Source organism: Melozone crissalis, unplaced genomic scaffold (assembly GCF_028551555.1).
Source record: "Melozone crissalis strain CALT ecotype California unplaced genomic scaffold, PUWL_Pcris_2 ptg000014l_1, whole genome shotgun sequence".
In the NCBI taxonomy this organism is placed as follows: domain Eukaryota; kingdom Metazoa; phylum Chordata; class Aves; order Passeriformes; family Passerellidae; genus Melozone; species Melozone crissalis.
Window position 1 is genome coordinate 12,992,581 of NW_026535792.1, and position 20,569 is coordinate 13,013,149.

The 20,569-nt window shown below is 41.4% G+C and overlaps 1 protein-coding gene across 1 annotated transcript in view; it reads right to left on the reverse strand.

Moving 5' to 3' along the window:
• Nucleotides 1-20,569, reverse strand: part of PRTG (protogenin) — a 73,667-nt gene that overhangs the window by 4,817 nt on the left and 48,281 nt on the right. Inside the window, exons 12-15 of the mRNA XM_054273016.1 lie at nt 6,502-6,597; nt 5,802-5,988; nt 4,062-4,189; nt 3,183-3,353 (exon numbers count right to left, since the gene is read on the reverse strand). Of these exons, the coding sequence (XP_054128991.1) occupies nt 3,183-3,353; nt 4,062-4,189; nt 5,802-5,988; nt 6,502-6,597 (582 nt within the window). The remainder of the gene's footprint in view (nt 1-3,182; nt 3,354-4,061; nt 4,190-5,801; nt 5,989-6,501; nt 6,598-20,569) is intronic.

Consider the following 20,569-nt stretch of genomic DNA (forward strand, 5'->3'; position numbering starts at 1 on the left):
GACCCAGGGAGAGAAACCAGAACATTAAACCTCTCTCATACAGAGCACATGTGCCTCTCCTCCACCTACTGTACCATGAATGTGAATGAAAATTGACATAACAAAAGAATCCAGGTTCAGTTTATCAAATTTTAGGTCTAGTTAAATGAACAGGAAGCTCTGCAAGAGCACCTTATACCATGATTTTAAAATAAAATTAAACCCTATTTAGACCTGTGTAGGCTTCCTTGATTACTGTGCATCTAAGCTGTGCTACTAAGAATATTACAGAAAATGTCTTTTTCGTATGCTAGAGATTCATTTCTTAAAGTCCCTGAAGGCAGGAAAAAAGATTAAGAAACATAAATAGGATTCACTAGCATTGTCCTTAGACAGGCAAAACTCCTATCAAAGTCAATGAGAGCTTTGCCTGCCCAGGGACTGCAACTACTGCTTAGAATTCCAATTCATTTCTAAAATGCCTGTGTTTCTTGCTACCACAGAAATATGCTGCTTTTATTTCCCTGCAGTGGCAGTTACAGCACTAAATCTATCTCTTTGCTTTCACATATTCCATTTACTTTCTCAGACTGAAGTCAAAATTTTAACTTTTTAAATCAGTTTGAGAAGTCAAAATTTATAGTATCATGGGAGCCTATAAAATGCAAGGTTGTTTTGTTGACAGAAAAGATTATACATTTGGCAAAAAGGAAGCTACTTCAAAAGCTGTTTCAGTTCTTCCATAAAAAAAACCATTAGCTGAAAGCATTTGAAGTAAAATGTGAGGTATCTGTAACCAAAGGAGCTGTAATATTTAGCACCAGCAAGGGTGAGAGGTCACATTTCAATATCACAGGCTCCTTGCCACCAGCTCCTTTCCAATCTGCTGCATTGCTAAAGCAAGGGAGCACTTGGTACTGATTTACTGCACACCAAGTGTGCAAGGGCTGTAACTTCTGATCCACTTGAAGAGAGCTAGGGAAGAAGGGGGAGGTGGCTGGAACATAACTCACATCATCAATCAGCACCAAAATGCAGTTATATTTTCTGTTTTGCCAGGCCTAACACGAGCTCAGTCAAATTAGGGGGTGGATTGGGACAAAATTTCCTGCATAAACTAAAGCCCATGCTAGGAATTTCATAAGTGGCAGGGTTGGTTTGGTGGGTTTTTTTAATATTTTTTTTTTATTTGAGGGGATTTCTCTGGAGGAGTGAGAATGGAATGGAGTCAAGATTTCACAAATCTTCTGCAGAACAAGTTTAGCATCAGACAAAAGATTTTTGTTGCATAGGGTTAACTGATCTAATCAGAATAAATGCATTAAAAAACCCAAACCCTGCTTCTATCCCAAATTACCTATGGAAGGACTGTCACAGGACTGATCAGGTTATGTGCCAAATTTTATCTCTACATACTAATTTCCTTTCACAGACTTTTTCATCTGTACTTTAACTAAGACCATAACAGATTGTCCTAGTGTGACAAGATGCCTGAATTCCACACCATGCCTCAAACCCCAATATATCTGTCAAAATGCAAAATTTGTGGCTCCAACATTGATGGACACAGAAATACACTGAGATTTATAGCTCTCCATTTGCTCATTCCCTCCAACACTCTCAGTATGGGAACACATGAAAATGTTTACTGTTATTGCCATGCTGCCATCGAAATCTCTGGTGAAATACTATCAGAGATGCTGTTCAGTTTCACAGGCATGACTGGGCTGAACAATGCATCTGAAAGCAATTCAGCCACTTTGCTGCATGCAGCAAATACAGTGTATCATCAACAGAATGACAAGATTTAGTCTTCAAATATAAACCCTCTGTGAATTTAAATCTGCTGGGGTTTTTATTGAGTAAAAAATAACAGTAAATTTGTCCTTTAATATAACAATATCACTGTTTCTTCCAACAATTTAGCTGGGCAACTTTATTTAAATTACTGTTTCACTGAACAATTTTAATAGTGAAAACCCATGGGCTCAATCTTCCCCTGTAGTTAGACCTGATTGATATTTCAGACTAGTTATTTCTCACAAATTTAGTTTAATAGTCCTTTTCCTGTTACTCTTCAGAGCTGCCCATTCTCTTTGAGGCCAGCCTGACAAACTCCACTGTGCTGCAGCAAAGTGGCACTGCCACCTTTCAGAGGGGCTGTTGGTCCTTTGCCCTCTCTTCAGGAGCAGTACAAAGAACAACAGCTCTGAACTAGAACAGCTCACTCTCCATGATGGTGGAATGAATTATCCTCTGTGAGAGCATACTCATTAAGGTTTTAGAATTATCTCCACAGAAAATTTACAGCCTCACTCTCTCCTGACAGCTAAGTTTCCAGCCAGGTAACACAACAGAACAACAAAACAGTAACTCTTTCAGGGAAATCCTCTTAAATAGGCTACCCAAGCACATGACTTTACTCTGTAACACTGAGCTTTCCTCTCTGCTTTAAGACATTATTAGAACATTATCTATTCTGAACTACCTCTGTCTATTTTGACTATCAAGAGAACAATAAAAGCCTTTTACTTTTTTTCTGGCTACAGTAGAAATCTGTTCTTGATTCAGCTCTTCAAATCCCAGTATTATTCAGAAAAGTGCCTACAAAAATTTATACTATGTCTACATTTAATCACAGAGATGTGACTGCAGTTCACGTCAGCATACCCAAGGTACTGTGAGATTAGCTGGGGCTCAGCAGTAGAATAGAGCCAGAGAGTTAAATTGAATTTGCAGAGTGATTTACTGGGAGTAGGAGAAAGTTCATCAAGCAAACTGAGCTAACTGGATTGGCAGTGATTGACAGAAACTATAAACCCACACAGCCACAGTTAAACATCTCAGAGACTTCAGATTTGAAAGAGTGCATTTACAAAATGAAACCATCACAATCCTGGTTACAACGAAACTAAGATGGATGTAATTGGATTTACAAGACATTTTGGTTTACATGCACACACTGAGCTCCAAAGCAACACAGAGAGACCCTTCTCCCCTCACCTTCTGAATATGAACTTGTTTTTTAATGCATCTTTCCATGGCAATAATTCTAAACTATTTGGAACTTTTATGTGAATGTTTATATGAATTTATTTCATAATTCATAGCAGTAGTGGAGTCCAAGGTTGCTGAAAGTAACAAAGCATCTTACAAATAGCTTCAATGTTCATGCAGTTCATAGGTTGATGATTTTATTTTACCTTCTCTGTGCAACATTTGCCATTCCCCAGCAATCCAGGCCTTCCTGGATGCATAGAGAATAGTGTACCGTGTGACAACTGTTTCAGGACCATCAGGTGGCTTCCAGGAAACCAAAGCAGTATTATCCTCTATCAAAGTCACCTTCACTCCTACTGGAGGGCCAGATGGTGCTGTGAGAACAGTAACACAATGCTATTAGGCTAACCCAATTTACATGCAATTAAATTGCTCAGAAAGGAACTGATGTGCAGTCCTAATGGCTACTGCTACATCCCAGACACCACACTGAAACCACCACACACAGCTCCTCACAGACACTCTCCTGTTACCTCTGAGCCACACAATAGCTTAGATTCTGTAAAAGCAAGCTTTGTATTTTTCCCTCATCTCCAGAACTAAACAATTACTGACAACCTCCCACTTCATTATCCTGTGAGCAAGTACCTCCCAAACACTGCTTTGGTGAGAACATGGAACTGCATGTGTGGATTTTCCCCTACCAGGCTGACAGTAAATCAAACCAGCAGCTAAGGCAGTAGATTTCATAAATGAATCAGCCACACCTCTTTAATATATACATTTTTAAAGTTTTTATTCAAGTTGTTCTAGTTAGTTGCTGCTAGTAGTGAAAGCATCACACTTTATACAAAAATCAATGCTGGTTTAGGATGGATTTTGAAAAATAATTTTACAGTTCCAAAGCAGGGATTGCCCTGCTAGCATTTTTCTATGTCTCACCAAGAAGAGCACTATCTGTGTCTCAGAGGAAAGGATTTCCCTCTCCTACACACAGCCTAAAATTAATAAGCACTTTTGCAGGCCATTTGTTTTACAAAATGTTATTTTAGGACCACAGGGGCCCTCTCCTGGCTCCTTACCTTCAGGGAGGGTAGTGTGATAGACTACAGGACTCCAAGGACTGGAGAGCTGGTCCACATGCAGTCGAACTGCAAACTCATACATGGTTTTTGGCTCAAGACCTTGAACTAACATGTGAGTCTCTGACCTGGACAGATGAAGGAATGAAATGTATTAAACAGCAGCAGTTGACTTGAAGATCCCCAAATCAGATGTCTCAGTCACATGAATAGATTCCCACTGTCAGTTCCACACAGGAGAAACCAGTCCAAGTCCAGACACGTGGCACATCCTACCTGGAAGGGCAATTGCAGCAACCCTGGAGCTCTCAGGAGAATGCTGTATCTGCTGTCAATTGATGGGAGCTCAACTTTTTATAAATGTTGTTTGAACAGCTGATGCACAAAGAGTATTATTGGCTGGATGACCAGCAGGTATCCCAAACTCAGCTCTTTCTACCCTCGTCCATAGGACACTGTGCTTCAGGCTGGAGTTACAAACTGCAACCAGCATCACAGCTGACAAGGGACGTGGATCTGCTTCCCAGTTCACACACAGAGGCTACACAGGCAACATCCCTTCCACTTATGGCCTCCACACCTCATGTTTAGGGGATGAGTGTGAATGCTCCTTATTCACCTGGTAGCAATATTTAGTAATATATTAATTGCAGAATTGATTCTATTAATTATAATATTGCAGTTTACAATTTGATCATAAAGTCAGTTGTAGACATTTCATTTTACTTTGATTCTGGGGTAGAGGGAAATCCTTCATATATGCCAGGGTTAATTCTGGATGATAATACCCCATCAAGATTAAATCTCAATTTTAAATGGTCTTACTCTACAGATATTGCTTTATTAAATCTCATTTAGTATTTTCATCTTCTGTACTGCAGGGGCAGTAACCAGTACTTGCAATAGCCTCATCCAATCACAAAAAGCAGCACTCATTGCTATGCTCCACATGGCACACTAAGAACTTTACATGGTGATTATACTGTGTCTTATCATTAAGCCGGGAGTTATACAGCAGCAGATGTGTTCTTGGAAGAGAAAACCATGAATATGAGGATGGAAACTATTTATCCTTTAAGACAGCATTTTTCTTATTTAGAGGCTTGAGTAAACTGAAGTTTTGAGAGAGCTACACACATGGATTCCCTCAGCAGCCCCACATCCCCCAGCACAGAGCAGTGTTCTGCTCCCACACCAGCTGGGCAGAGGCTGAACAGCAGCCCAAGGCAGGCTCCCTTCCCTGTTCAGCCATTCTGTGCCTCACACATTGCTCCTCTGCAGAGCAAGGATTCCTACTCAGTTTTCCCCTGGCAGGGTGCCACACACTCAGGAACATGGCATTCCCACAATGAAATCCTCAACCCCTCAAAAATTCTCATTTTCTCTTAAAATCAGACACTGGACTAATACCCATCTTTGTCCTGACAAGTTACCTATAAAATAGGTATGGTATAGATGAAAAAGAGCCTAGAATTAAATTCAACCCAGACAGCTAAAAAGACATTAAACAAAGAGCTAGCCCAATGAGCCAACATAAGGATGGCCAGCAGAGAATGAAGCTGTTCTATGAGTATATCTTAATCCAAGAAACTTAACTAGAAGCCAATGGGCAAAACACAGAGTCCTCTGAGGGAAATAAAAATTGTTGCTAGTGAAAGAAAATGAAAAGAGAGCAGGAAGAGTGGGAAGTGAGTGGGAAGGATGTAGGGCTGGCAGTGCAGGAGTCCAGGCTGCACTCACGTCTGCAGGTAGAGGACCAGGGAGGCGTTCTGCAGCCCCACGGGGTTGCAGCGCACGGTGTAGTTGATGAGCTGGGCAGAGGTGAAGGCAGGCTTGCCCCAGTGCAGGAAGATGGAGGAGGAGGTGTTGGCTTTGGCATACAGGTGGTGAGGGGGCGGCGGCGGCGGCACCATGCGGTCACGGACAGCTGGAAAACAAAACAGGAGCAGGAGTGAACAACTGCACTGGGTACAGATGCTGGTCACAGGAAGAGGTCTGAGCCCACAGTTTAGATACAAATCTTCCTAACCATGGTATTCAAACCCAGGAATCTGGTTAAAGCTGTTAGAGATCCCTCCTCACCCAATATATGTCCAGTATCATTTCTGCAATCCCACTAGTTTACTCAAAAATGAAGTCAAAACTATCAGCAGAGACAAGAGAAAGAGATAAATCTCTCATAAGAAACAGATACATCATGTTAGATGATGCAGATAGTTCAGCAAGGGAAGGAAATGTGCTTGGGCTGTCTTCTTTCTTCAACTGTGCTTCATGAACACAGGACTCTGTCTCAGCTGCAGTATTTGTCACTGATATGATCTTTCTTGTTCTCTGTTTTACACAGAATTAATTGATTGTTTAAAGGTTAAAAACAAAGAGCTTCTGGGACCCTGAAACACCTCAACCCTCAATAAATTGTTCATGCATCTACAACACTTACAGACACATCCTGGAGTGCTGACTGTTTGGTCAGCCTGATAACCTTCTTCCATACTGTTGTATGCCAGCAGCCTTACATGATACTTTCTTCTAGGATCTGCAGAAAGAGCAAAGGAATAGTTAAACTTCAGGGAAAAAAAAAAAAAAACAAAAAAAAAACAGAAAAAAAAAAGAGGATATTTGGACTTGTACAGATAGTGAGACAAACCGATGCCAATGCTCCTGAAAGTTTGTTTCAAAGCTTGTTTGCTACGAGCAGCGGACTGATGGACAGGCTGGATGCCTGTAAGGCTATCTTTTTCTCCAGCCCTTCAAATTCCCTCAATTCTTTGCTCAGAAACAGCCAGTTATCTCCCAATGTCACTTGCAACAGCCTAAAGCAAAGGTTTGTAGCAGAATCAATGGGAGTAGGACAAACACCACATTTCTATCTGTAACAAAGCCACACCTTCACAGCTACAGAGCTAGATTTAATAGTACTATTTAGCATACTGTTTTCAGACCTTTAATAAAGATTTGTTAAAACAAACAGCAGGAGGTCCACAGAGACCAACATTTGTTTCTGGATACACAAGCTGCAAGGAAGCAGGGCAGTCAAAGCAATGGCAGGACAGCACCCAGCAAAGAAATGGGAAATGTTTTGGTTCCAGGCTGCGAAGGAGATAAACTGTGAAACAACAGGGATTGTTAATAATGCTTTGACTAGGAAATTCTGCCTCCATACGTTTTCTTGCAAGCTGGTTCTGGCAGTCCCAGAGGGCCACCATTCCAAGCTGGAAGGATCTCCCCATTCCCTTTCTTTGCCCACACTTTTGGGTGGCCACATTTCAGTTTGCTGCTTCTCTGATCTGTTGATGATATACTGGCCGTGATCCAAGTGAAAAATTGCTGCAGAGGAATGAGCTGGGAAGGGCCCTGGAGCTCTCTAAGGGGTGATGGCATGGGGCACCCACAGGAGGAGGAATGCAGGCTCCAAGGTGGCTGCTCTGCTTCCTGCAGCTGCTCCCTTGCAACTGCATTTGCAACCAACCCTTGCACACAGCAGTGATTTGCAGGGTGGCAGCGTTTGCTACCAACTCATATGAGCTAAACTTCACCCCAGGACTAATGCAGGCACTGGGATATTCTCCCCTTCTGATGACATGAACCTATTGCCTTTAATTAGGATTTGTGGAAGGTTCAGATGTTATATAACTGCACTGATCTTGCTCATGTCTTTTTTCTTTGCCCTAAGATACCATAATATAGTTCCTTGTCAAAATAAGCTCTCCCCTTTCTCCTTTTAGCTGAGATTTGATGTGGCCTCTCATGAAATAAACAGGAACACAAAGTCCTGACATTCCTTGACCAGGAACAGGACTGTTGTTTCCATCAGATCGTTGGCTCCCTCTGCAGTCACTGCACCAGCAACACCATCTGAGCAAAATGATTGGATGCTTCTGGAAAGGTGGCAGAGTAAATTCCTAATAATGCCCTTTATAAAATCTTTCAGTATTTATTTTGAAATAGACACTTTTTGTGCTGTTGTTATCCATACCAGCTGTAAATGAGATATCACTAAATAGAGTTAACATCTCTATGTATTTTATGGGTTTTTTTTGAAAAGTTATTTTACCAAAATCCAAATATAGGTGCAAAAGCAGAAAGGCTCCTGTATTTGGATTATTATATTTGAAGTATTTCTTTGATGTGTTTGACCTTAATGGTAGAATAGGCAAGAGGAGGCCATTCCCATTTTTTGAAGACTTTCACATCACAAGCAGACAATGTAAATAACAAAATGTAGAAGAAATAAAAGAAAATTAAAAACCATGTTTTTTTAAACTAGAGCAAACTTCTGATTTGCTTTGAAGGTTTTTTTCACTTTACAATAGCACTTTTACAACAGATGACATCAGCTGTTCCTCGGCAACAAATTACAAATCAGAAAAAAATGAGATGGATACTAACACACAGAATAATCTTAAGCATGTGATAAAAGAAAATATGGAATTCTAACATTGAAAATTCAGAAAAATAGTAAGAGCTATATGTAAAGAAATGTAATCTTTTTAAAAAAATTGTAAAAATGTAAGGTGAATTTAAGAACACTTGGCCCAACCAAAAGGATAAATGACAAAAATCTTTCAAAGTTCCAAGTGATTTGAATACACCAAAATCTAGGGTGCCTTGTTGAGGAATATTACAGCCTGCATCTCAGAAAAGCAGAAACACCTTCCCATGCTCTCAGCTTGTGGTAGGAACACACACATTAGTGTGCAACCAAGGATTCAAAAACAAATTAAATTTAAATCAGAGCTCATCAGGACACCTTTAATGCCTCGCTGGGACTACGCTCCGGAGGCTGCTATTGACAAATGCCCTGTGCCAGCCGGGGCTGGGGCAGAGCCGGGGGCTGGGGCAGAGCTGGAGATGGGGCACAGCCCCGAGACAGGGCAGAGCCGGGGCTGGGGCAGAGCCGGAGCAGAGCCCGGGGCTGGGCAGAGCCGGGGCAGAACGGGAGCAGAGCCCGGGGCCGGGGCAGAGCCGGGGCAGAGCCCGGGGCTGGGCAGAGCTGGAGATGGGGCACAGCCCCGAGACAGGGCAGAGCCAGGGCTGGGGCAGAGCCGGAGCAGAGCCCGGGGCCGGGGCAGAGCCGGGGCCGGGGCAGGGCTGAGCGCCCCGGAGCCCCCGGTGCCCCTCCGGCCGCTGCCCCCGCCGCATTTCCGCAGGACACAGCGTGACAGGCGCGGCCATCCATCCATCATCCTGCCGAGCACCTTCAAAAACTCCCTGCCCTTTGAAAGTGCTCACCCAGAACTGATCATCTTCACTGTGAAATGAGGGATGGCCGAGCTCTAGTGCCCTGCTGAGCTGAATGAGGAGCCTGTGAGGTCTGTCTATCCTCGCCGCATTTTTTTAAGCTGAATTCTTCATTAACACTTGATTGAAGAGAAAAGGAAGAATAATAAGATGTGGAAGAAAGGCAAAAAAATCTAACTCCCACAAAAAAATTTAAATGTCTTTGAGGAAAAGCATGTTTTTAAAATCTGACTTTAAGTATCCTTAACACTTTACATGTAGAAGAAGCACAATGTTGAGTGCTATTCTTCTTCCTCCTGTATAACACAAGAAGTTTCAAGCAGAATTATCTTTATATAGGAAAACCTTTTTAAAATAAAAGTCTCCCAACTAGTCTATATCATCTGAAAACCAGGATTATTTCCACTTCATGATATCATGGCTTAATTGGTAGCAGGACCAGTTCAAGCCAAAAGTAAATGTCAGAATTTTTAAGCATTAGGGCATCTAGGGTTAAACCCTTCTGCTGGTTTCTAGAACTGAAATAGCAACTGAGGAGGGAGGAATACCTTATGTACTGGCCTAGGAAAGCCTAAGTGCTACAGTCACCTAAAAAGGAGAACAGAAAAGAATCAAAGGCAGTGTACTGAGCAGCAATAGAAACTGATGTGAAACTTTCTTCACAGAGTACACACATAAGGTAAGGAAAGACCAGACCAAAACACCACCAAGATGCAGATCCACGTTGGTAGTTCTCTTCATCATGTGACAAACACAGCAACCAAAGCTCTGCCAAAGCCCTGTCTCAGTTCCAGCACTTATTTGTTTTATGAGGTGTGGGAAATATTTTTTGTCTGAAGTAGCCATTGTCTAGAACATTTTTTACAATTTTACATTTCATTTTCAGGCTGATGATATGATTTACTGCTCAGTGGCAATCCCAACACACACCTGGCACAAACACTTTGATCTCACAGTTCACCAGCTGGATCAAACACTCCAAGCCAGACACATCCGTAGAGAGAAAACAAACTTGAGGAGCTTTATCTTTAACCAGCACAGGTATCTTGAGTAGTTTACACATAAATCACTGATAAAAGACTGGGGATAGCATGGCCACCTGGGGACTGACAGTCTGAAATCCAGTGGGTACCATCCATGCACAGGAGGCTTGGAGGGAACAGTCCTGCTCATAGCAGACCCAGAGGAACACATCCCTCCACAGAAAATCACAGCTCTTGGGGAACACAGCAGGTGCAGGGATTTACTCAGCCTGCTCAACATAAAGTCAGCTTGAGTAAAAAAAAAAAAAAAAAAAATCCAGATTTCATCTCTGCATTTTCAAAACTTCTCTAAATAACTGGTAACACTGAATTGTTTCAATTAATTCTCTTACAATTGCCAGCATTTGTGTAGAGGTTGAAGGCTTGTTCCCAGTCCTAAGGTGAACAGGAACAATTTTGTAGCCTATTTACCAACTGGCAGAACTTTTTAAAGTTAATTTGTTTCTGTTAAATATCATTTGGGGAGTTTTGTGCTGTTGATATTAGACTGTGTGAAAATTGTCACAGCACCTAGAGGTCTTTAATAGGTATTTTTATTGTTATTACTTAAATCAGCTGGTAGAAAGGACAAAAAATCTACACTGTACAACTCAGGGGGTTGGCAGTGATGCTGATAGTAACACACTAAAGCTAATTCTTATATTTTATTACAGGAGTGCCTCTGGAACACACAGAGATTGACTTAAAGGACATCACAGAATGGATGTGATAAGTTGGAGTAGCTTCACACAAGGGATCTGCTGCACACACCTTTTTTGTGTAACCAAAACCTATTAGCATAAAGAACACACAACTAACACTTCCATCAGAGGCACAAATTTTGCTTCTGGCAACATTATTCCTATAAAATAAGAGTAGGAAAAAGTATCTTATGTCTACTGTTTATGCCTTATTTTCATTAACTTCAAATATCAAAATAGATACTGTCCCAAAAATCACTGGTTTGCAATTTATGTTGGCTCAGCCTCATCTTCCTATAGCAGTTGTTGTAGGTGGGTCACTGCTCCCTGGTGATATTCCTCTGGAATATCACCTTTAAGCCCCCAATCCTGTCATTCATTGCCCCATAAACATTTGCAGTGAGTGCTGCAGATCCAGCCTGGCAGGTCTTTCAGCACAGGGACACATGGGGGAGCCTTGCCCTCATTTTGTGAGTCTGTGAATGGGTTCTACACCTCAGAGTCAAACCAGAACAAAGTCAAACACTGCAAGCATGAGCAAAAAAGTTAAGCTGAACTATAATTTAAAACATAGATTGTAACTTGGAAAAATTTAAAACAATAGAGTAGCTGAATTTCAGTAAGAATTCAGATGACAATGACTTATTGGTGTATTTTACTGTCTTATTCCATCCCTGATATATAATCTTAGAGATTACATTAAGCTTGTCAGAAAGTAGACAGGAAGATCACAGCAGACACAGATTCTTCAATAAAAATTCTACAGTGCACTCAGATGTTCCAACCTGGTTTGGTGACAACTCATTTCATTTCTCAGCATGGAGGGAGAACTACAGCTGTTTATCTGTCTGGATGTGAGAAACAGAGAAACTGCAAAAATATCACCAAGAATTGAGACTTATTAGCAGTTCTGTTGCTCTACACTTCATTGGAATATCTACATTTTATTGCACCAGCTTGAAATTATTCAGTATTTTTTCCTCCTGCCATCAGCCTTGCTTCTATGTAAATCTTCTAATTCTCTTTCAGGAAGGGGAAAACTTGCAACTACAAAACAGCTGCCAGTCAGAAATATTAATATTCAGATACTCCCATTTTCTTTTCCAACACTTAAGATTTTAGTACAGATTCAACATTCAGAGCCTAGTTTTGAAAGCCTGGGACACTATAAATGCTCTAGTAAATACAGACACAGTGGCAGGCAGAAGCACCTCGAGGTTCTCTGCTTTGAAGCCATTCCCAAGTGATAAAGGTGGCGCAGGGAGGGGAAGGCTCACTCCATCTGGCAGAGTTATAGCTCACAGCAGCCAGGTGGGGTCCTCATGCACCTCCGACGGACACAGCTGGAAAAACGGGAGGCACCAAAGATTAAATGCCTGTATTTGCACTTAAAGCACTAAAAACAGAAACGCGCTTCTAATCACTTTGCAGCTGGTGAAGCACTTTATAATGCAGCTTCCTCATTCTTCAATTACCAAGATTGCGCAGATCAAAGTTTTAGAAAAAGTTACTAAGAAAAATAAAGTCACTTCCGCATTCACAAGAACAAAAATTCCATTTTCAATATTGTAATACATTCTTAAAACTCTCTAAGACTAAAGCAGCATGAGACTAACAACACAATCAACGAAAAATCCTAATCAATGTATAGTTCCATCCTCCCTTCTCAAAAGAATACAGAGAAATACAAATGTCCTGATTACATATTAACATTATCTTCAAATCAGTTTATCCCATTCAGATTTTGACAATTTGTTTTCATACAATTCTCCTGTCCTGGGTAAATTTACAGCATTAAAGATGAGTATAAAACCTGTAACAGCAGGTTTTTATATATTGTACACACAGGCACACTCTGGGTAACTGCTCATTCAGCTGAAGCTTAGATTGAATACAAAATCAGGAGTCCCAAACAAAAAGTGTTAAAAAGTGTTTGCTGATATCAACACAGCCAAAATTTTGGCTTTTTGGCAAATGCTTCAGAGAAAGCATCTGTTTACAGGCTGCTTAGCCAAGGTTACAAGAGAGTGTAATATTGCAGCCCCTAAAAGCCCTGTCATTGTTTCTTTCAGCTGCTGCATGTTTGTGAAGCTCTGAAGGCCTTGAAAGGAGCCAGAGCAGAGCCAACAGGTCAGGGCTAGATAAAATTAAGAAAGAATCCGAGGTCAGACCATGAAAGAACTTCTTTTTTTTTTTCCACCCCTCCAGAACAGTGAGTCCACCTCCAGCAGCCTTTCATTCAGTCCTGATAAGAAGAGACAGCACCCCACAATCTGGATTTCAGACATTTTAAGTCCTCTTTGCAGGGAGGAAAAGATAGGTAAGATGAAAGAAAATGGACATTTTACTATCATTCACTGTTGAAACACACTTTCATGCCTGTTTTAGACATCCCTGTTCTCAACAATTGAAAAGGAAAATATTGATAGAAATTAAATTACTGGGGCTCCTGTTTATAAAATAATAGGTACAGCACTAAATTTCTAGAGGGAAAAAAAAGGTTTGGTGTCTTGATGCTTTCAGCAGAGTTCAGTGACTAAAAACCTAGAAACAACTTCTTAAGCTACAGCCAGTATGGCAATTCTAACAGTTAAGGAAGGAGATAAGAAAATATTTCAACTTCATTCTAGCTTGCATACAAAATTTAAAACAATACTTTTTTCCTTTCAGGTAAAAGTAGACACCCACCGTAGACTGAAAAAATAGTTGTTCTAAGGACAAAACTTCCGTGTCCAAATGTCCATTTTTAATTTAATCTTTTGTGCTGCTGGGTTTTTTTTGTGTAACCTACATGTCCATTGTTGGGTAGTGGTCTGGCTGGAGAGCTCATTGGTCTGGCTTGCCAGGGTGACTGTGCAGCCCCCAAGCCCATCCCTTCAACACAATAAACTCCAGATAATTATTCAAAGAAGAGGCCAGCAGCATGGGCTGCTCTGACACGGGGTCACGGCCTCTGACACCGAATCTGGGGCTCGCCAAAGTCTGCTCCAAGCAACAGAGGTCCAGGGGAATTATTAAGGGGGAAGGGTGGGAAAGGAAGAGCACTGAGAAATACTATCCTTAAAAATGTACTTTTGAAGCAAAGTAATGTAAATACAGCAGAAACTTATTAGGAAAATAAGCAAATACATTTCAAATGTAGCAGAGGAAAAGGACAGAGAGAAGTGCATCAAGCCAAACACAGACACAGAGCTGGGAGGCAGGAAGGTGATACAGACTCAGTCTGTTCTTCTCCAAAGCAGGTATTCCCCCTCAGATTTCCAGTACTGAATTTTATTGCACTTTTCTAAAAAATGTCCTTTTACCTTAGTTATACATATCATTAAACAATTAAACACAGTTAAGCAACCATTTTCTATCACACTTTTTAAAAACTTGTTGAAGCTCTGCATATGCAATTTCTAAGCATTATTACTGGCTTCAAATAATATTTAATTTCTTTTATTTTAAATGAGTTGGAATTGCAATTGGTTGCACAACTGAATTGATCAAATTTTAAATAACAACCTTTTAATATCACATTAAGTAGTTTGATAGTTACAAATTTGATAATTTGTAATAGTAATAGGTACCATAGGTAAATGACATAAAAAATATTGGTAATTTGTAAGTATCAAATAGGTAATTTAATAGTTACAAATTGCCAAAATTTTATGTCATGACTTCTTTTTCAATTTAAAGGTAACTTTAAACATTCACATAGAACAAGGACTGTCTGTGATACTCTTGTTTTCCTCTGCAAACCACATAACTGAAGCAGAAACGAAGCAATTTGTTCTTTGTACAAAATTGTAAAAGTTTATTTTGGTAGAAACTGGAACATATGACACATGTGAATTGATCCAGCTAAACAGTCTGGCTTTCCAGGGCTTTGGATGGCTCTGGCTTATTTGTCTAAATCTGAAAAGGGTCTGTATCCCTTTTGTAGCGTTGTGCTATCCCCTCCGAGGGCCCCAGGACAAACAACACCTCACACCCCCTTGCAGTAAAAACATCACCTCTCCTCCTGCCCACCAGCAGCAACAGCAGCTTCATCACAAACTGCTGGGGGAGGGCTGGCAGGGCAGGATGAGCTCCCAGCACACAGAATTTCAGCCTCTGGGGCCCACAGAAATAAGAACTATCTAAAGTCGTTTAATCTTTTTAAAATAAGTGAAGCAAATCTCAAGGATTTTAAGTTTTCTCGATTTCCTCACAGATGTAGGACGTTCCCACCATGCCTGCAAGGTCTGCTATCAGTCCCTGTGTTCCTCCTGCATTTCAGAGAACTGTTCAATTGCAAAAAGCTCTCTTCCAATATTATTCTAACAATGCTCTCTAAACCAGCAGACACCCTTATGTTAACTAGCCTGGCTCACCGTTTTCAAAGTGAGCCCTCAAAAGCTAACTTGAAAGCAATACCAGAGGCCTGGACAAACACCTAATTTTGATCTTTTGTGCTCTTCTTTTCTTCTAAGAGACCTTTTCTTTTGTTGCTGCCCAGTGGAAAGCACATAGCTCATTGGTCCTGCTTTGAAAGATGAGAGCACTGCCCCTGAGTCCACCCCTCGGAGCACAATCACTTTAATGGAATTATGTAGAGAGGCCATCTCTGCAAGAAGAAAGGAAGAGAGGGGGGAGGGAGAGTGTCCGAAGGAGCCAGCAGAGCTGTAATTACCCAGTTACTAACACACACATGTCCACTGAGAATTCATGCAGTGATCCAAACAGGATGTGCCACCCCACACAACAGGTTCCCTTACACACAGCAGTGAGCCCTGCACAAGTGACAGAACATTGAATCAAACATTACTACAGTGGCTCAGGAAAAAGGGAAAGGAACAACCCACACAGAAATGCTGCTACAAAACAGGAGCATGCTATAAAAGGTCTTTTCTGTAAGATGCAAGAGGCTGAAAAGATGATCTCCCCAGTAGAGACTGACATTTCTGGGTTGCGGACAAAAAGAATGTTTAGACAATTTGCCTGGCCTTCATGCTAAGAGGAATGCTTCCAGAATATACACCTAAACACAATTCAATAAGCACTTTACCAAAATTGGTTTAACATTTGTTTAGGTACCAAGATCTATCATACATATGCACTGACTGCCTGACATCCAGCATCACCTTACAAACAACACATTTGCACACAATGACAAAGGCAATCTGTTCACAGCGCCCAAACTTCCCCCTGGAGCTATGATATAAATTTCCTTTCAGAACCAACATTTTCTGCTGGTCTGTCATGGACTCCCCGTGCCATTTTGACCCTTTTGTGCAGCAAAATGAAAACACTATCTATCATTACTTGCACCACAGTGACTTTGTAGGAGGTGCACGGTTTCATTGCAAAAACATCTGTGGTCTGGTGACTCAGATCTCAGGCTTTGAGGTCTGTGCTGTTGCAAGCATGACTGCAAGATGCAAAAGTTTCAGGCAGGGCAACTAAAATCAGTCTGGCTCTTTCCTCCTTCAGAGGGTAACAAGGAACTGCACTAAAACACTTGTTAGGTGCCAAACAAGTCCATCCTGACAGCAAAACAAACAAGATACGTGCGAGGGGAAACCACCACTGTATTTTTCTTAAGGCAAATTTTGGCTGCATGGGCTCTATCCAGCTGCATCTACAATCAGGGCCCAGCCTTCAGCAGGATGCTCTGTTATTGCAGGTGTCACTGCTCTGCTCACACAGGGCTCCCTCCCACTGCAGGGACACCAGGCAGCCAAGGGGCACTGCAGGACAGACAGACACCCACCTGCATGTGCCCATGGGCCTGGGGGCAGGCACAGTTCTGTGGGCATGAACTATAACCATACAGACTGTCTGCACACATAAATATAGCAGCCTCCTAAGGAAGATCAAAATTTGGCACTCATTGGTTGGATACAGGAGAAGGGGAGCAAACTAACCCAGACAGCTGACAAATTTTATAGTGAAATTGTTAAACTGGCCCATTTGTCATGAGCTGCCAGCTAGACTGATACATTTACTGCTAATATTACAACCCTCATACTTAATTTGCTGAAGTTAAATCTAGAGGCATTTAAAAAACCCCACAACTACAAAAGGGGTGGCATTGAGCTTTCTCTATTACAGTACTTTTAATATAAATTATTCATTGAAAACCCATCATATAATGCTAAATATTTTCCAATTACACATTAGTAAACCAGGAAGCAGGGAAGACAGCTAACAGTACTTGTAAAGAGTTCATCTCAAATGCCTTAGCTCAGCATGCAGTTCCACCTGAAGTGTGATGGCCTGAGGACACAGAGCTCTGCTTCCTCAGCTGTGAAATGCATTGCAGATCTCTCCCATACATGAACATGTCTGTTACTTTTCCCTCTCTATCTTCTTAGAGGCCTCATTCCCTTCAGTGTCTCTGACTGGTTGCATATCTTTGACATTTAGGAAGGGTATTCATTTTAATTACATTTAGATTATGCTGAACCACCTCCCTAATGGTCTGGCACAGCAGTGTTATTTTTACCCTTTACATTTCCATACGGCACATCCCAAACTTCTAAAACATGCCCTAAAGAAAATTTCCAGTTGTAATGACAACAGAAATATCCAGGACCCTATTACATCCTTGGCTCTAATATTTACCACTGTTATATCCAATGGCACACTGGCAGAAGTTCTTCATAATGAGTTTTGCGCCATGAATTTGCACTGAAACGTTTATTAATAGAACACAGTAAGTGACAGCTTGTCACCAGGCAATGAAGCCTGATATAACACATACTTACACTCATTTTTGAGTGCTTTCAGCATGCTGAAAATACCCATCTAGAAGGCCAGGACAACCTGCTTCTCTGTAAAAATTATAAAAACTTTTCATCTCCACATTGATTCCTCCCAAAACAGTATTTCAATGACATCTTGTGTTCATCTCTTTCCAGGCCAAGACTCTGCTTTCTAAGATAATTTATCAGGAGGATTACTCAGTCTATATTTGTGGCAGCAGCTGTGCAAGTTAATGATGTTGTTGCCTTTAGTTAAATAGATGTTAATGGTTTATTTGAAGACTATTTAATTAACACCAAGTTTCTGAAACACCAACTCTTGAAAGCACCAAAGACAAATCTTGCAGGTGGTGTAAAAGAGGTCAACATGTGCAATCTGAATTTGGACCTAATACTCTCAGGTGCTCAAATCCTTTAGTCAGTGAACTGTGGCCTGAGTACCCTTCTACTAAGATGTTTAATGTCCAAACAAGAAGAATCTAAACAAGAAGAATAGCCTGAAAGATTTCAGGCTTCCTCAAACTTTTGACAATCTTTTGCTCTTCTGGCTGACAACGCAGTTTCTACTATTTATTTTACACTTTGTGGTATTTCATAAAGACAAAAGTGGATCTTTCCCCACATGGAAATGGGTTACAACATTACATGTTTTTAATATAGATAGTATTTACTACAGGTAAAAACTATTGTACTTCAAAGAACAACAATAATAACATAGGAAAGAAAGTATACTCTGCAGAAACCGCAGCAGAATTTTAATGATTGTGTCCTTTTCTTCTAGAAAGTTTCTTATATCTGTATTTTTCCATAATTATATACATGGGAATTTGTTCTGGTTTAAATTTTTCCTTCAAAATGATTAAGTTTTCTTTTTAATACACAAAATTGGTTTTTGTCGGAAGCAATGCTACTGTTGTCCAGATGTTTGACCACAGACAAGTTACAATGTAAATCTTCTGCCTTACCTACTGTATTATTTAATAGCTTTGTGAAGAACAAGCATTTAATACCTGTCAAACATTGTATTAACAAACTGAAAGGTACAGAGGAAATGAGTAGGATACAATTAATAATGAAAGTTATTTTTGTTAACTTTTCTAATGCATTCAAGATTTAAATTCAACCTATATCAATATCTTGATTGAAAAAAGGAGAAGAAAATTATCTCGATGTAATCCCTCTGCATATGAAGTTTATACAACACTTAGGAAGTGGAAAGCAGTCTGACTGATTGATTGCTTAAGTAAAATAAACACACAGCTACTTAACTCTTAGCTAACTATCTCCCTCTGCGCAACTGAAAGGCTTTCCCATCATCAACTCAGCTTTACAAATGCTCTGTTGAGCCTGCAGCTTGGTGAGCATTTTAAAGCAGCATTAGCTGTGCTGCTGCTGAAAGAAGCCAGCCTGCTCCCCTCAGCCTCCAGCACTCCCTGCTCCTTCCTCTGCCACTTCCCACCCATCCTGTGCCCCAACACAAGAGTCACCAGTGTGCAAGCACAGAGAGCAGCAGCACCAATTCAGAGTACACAAGAAATGTGGGGTGATTTCTTCCAAAAGTGCCCCCTTTTGCTACTTTATTGTGCTCTGAGCTGCACTTGGATCAATTCTGAGAGCTGAACAACGTCCCAAGGCAGCAGAGGGAGCCCTGGCAGCTGCTCAGGACTCAGCACAGCCACCACGAGTCTGCTTTGTTTTATCCAGCCAGGTGAAACTGTGACCCTCAAACCTACCCAAAAAACTCCACTGATCCCAGAGCTATGAGTTTATTAACAAAAGACGTTTCCCTCAAGGGGGAGCTGTTATCTAATAGACTGAATGCAAAGCTGGAAAGCTGGACACTCACAGCTCAGTTCAGACTGCAGGGGTATCATTGTCACACTCAGCTTAAACCATCAGTACCTGAGAGTCCATGAAAAGGGCCCTTCTCTCCCTTGTGTTCCAGGTACCCAGTGTGTACCATGGGACAGTGAACACTCATCCAGCTGAGAAACTCATGGGAATGCTGCCAAACTGCTGGAAGGGCACAGCATGTGTTCTCAGCACAGACAGATAAATGTGTTATTAGCAAAGTGGAAATAAGAATAACTGCCTAAGGTGGATGCTGCAGGCAGAGCTGCCCTGCACAGGGGCACAGGAGACAGCACAGGCTCTCAGGTCCCACTGCAGGCTCCTCCAGCAAGGGGGAAGTTGATCCTTGACAGACAGATCTTCCAGCAGGGAGGCTCAAGGGAAGAAGGAGGTGCAGGCACTGCAGGTCAGGCGGAGAGCCCTGCTCTCATGCCTGCACTCAGTCTGCACTCTGAGCACCTCACTTTGCTGTCCTGCAACTGGACTGTGCTTGGTGCTCTCCTGCAGGTGTTTGATTGGCTTGGAAGCAAGATCTGGCTGTCAGTTGTGAAGGAGAGGGATGAAGATCTCTGCCTATCTGACAGTGGTATCAAACACAGCCCATGTATGCTGCCCACTCTGCCTGGATAGCACACAGACTATAAACATCCCAGCCGCCTCTGAGAAAAGTTCTCCAGCACAAACAACTGGTAGGGAGTGCTACAGATGGAGATTTCTAAGGCAAGTGATTGTCACCAGGGCAACAAGGGCTGATGGGAAACTGTGAGAGATTAAATAAAGGCAGGTGAGAAGCGGTAAGAAGGCAGCCAAGACATGAAGAGAGAAAAAAAGGCCAAATTAGGCCATTAGAAATTATCATGGAAATAACAATGAATACAAGGTTCTAACACAGTGAGAGGTATGCTTGTGATGGAGAAATCCTGGGCTAGACTAAGACAAAGAAGATCAAAGATATCCTATTT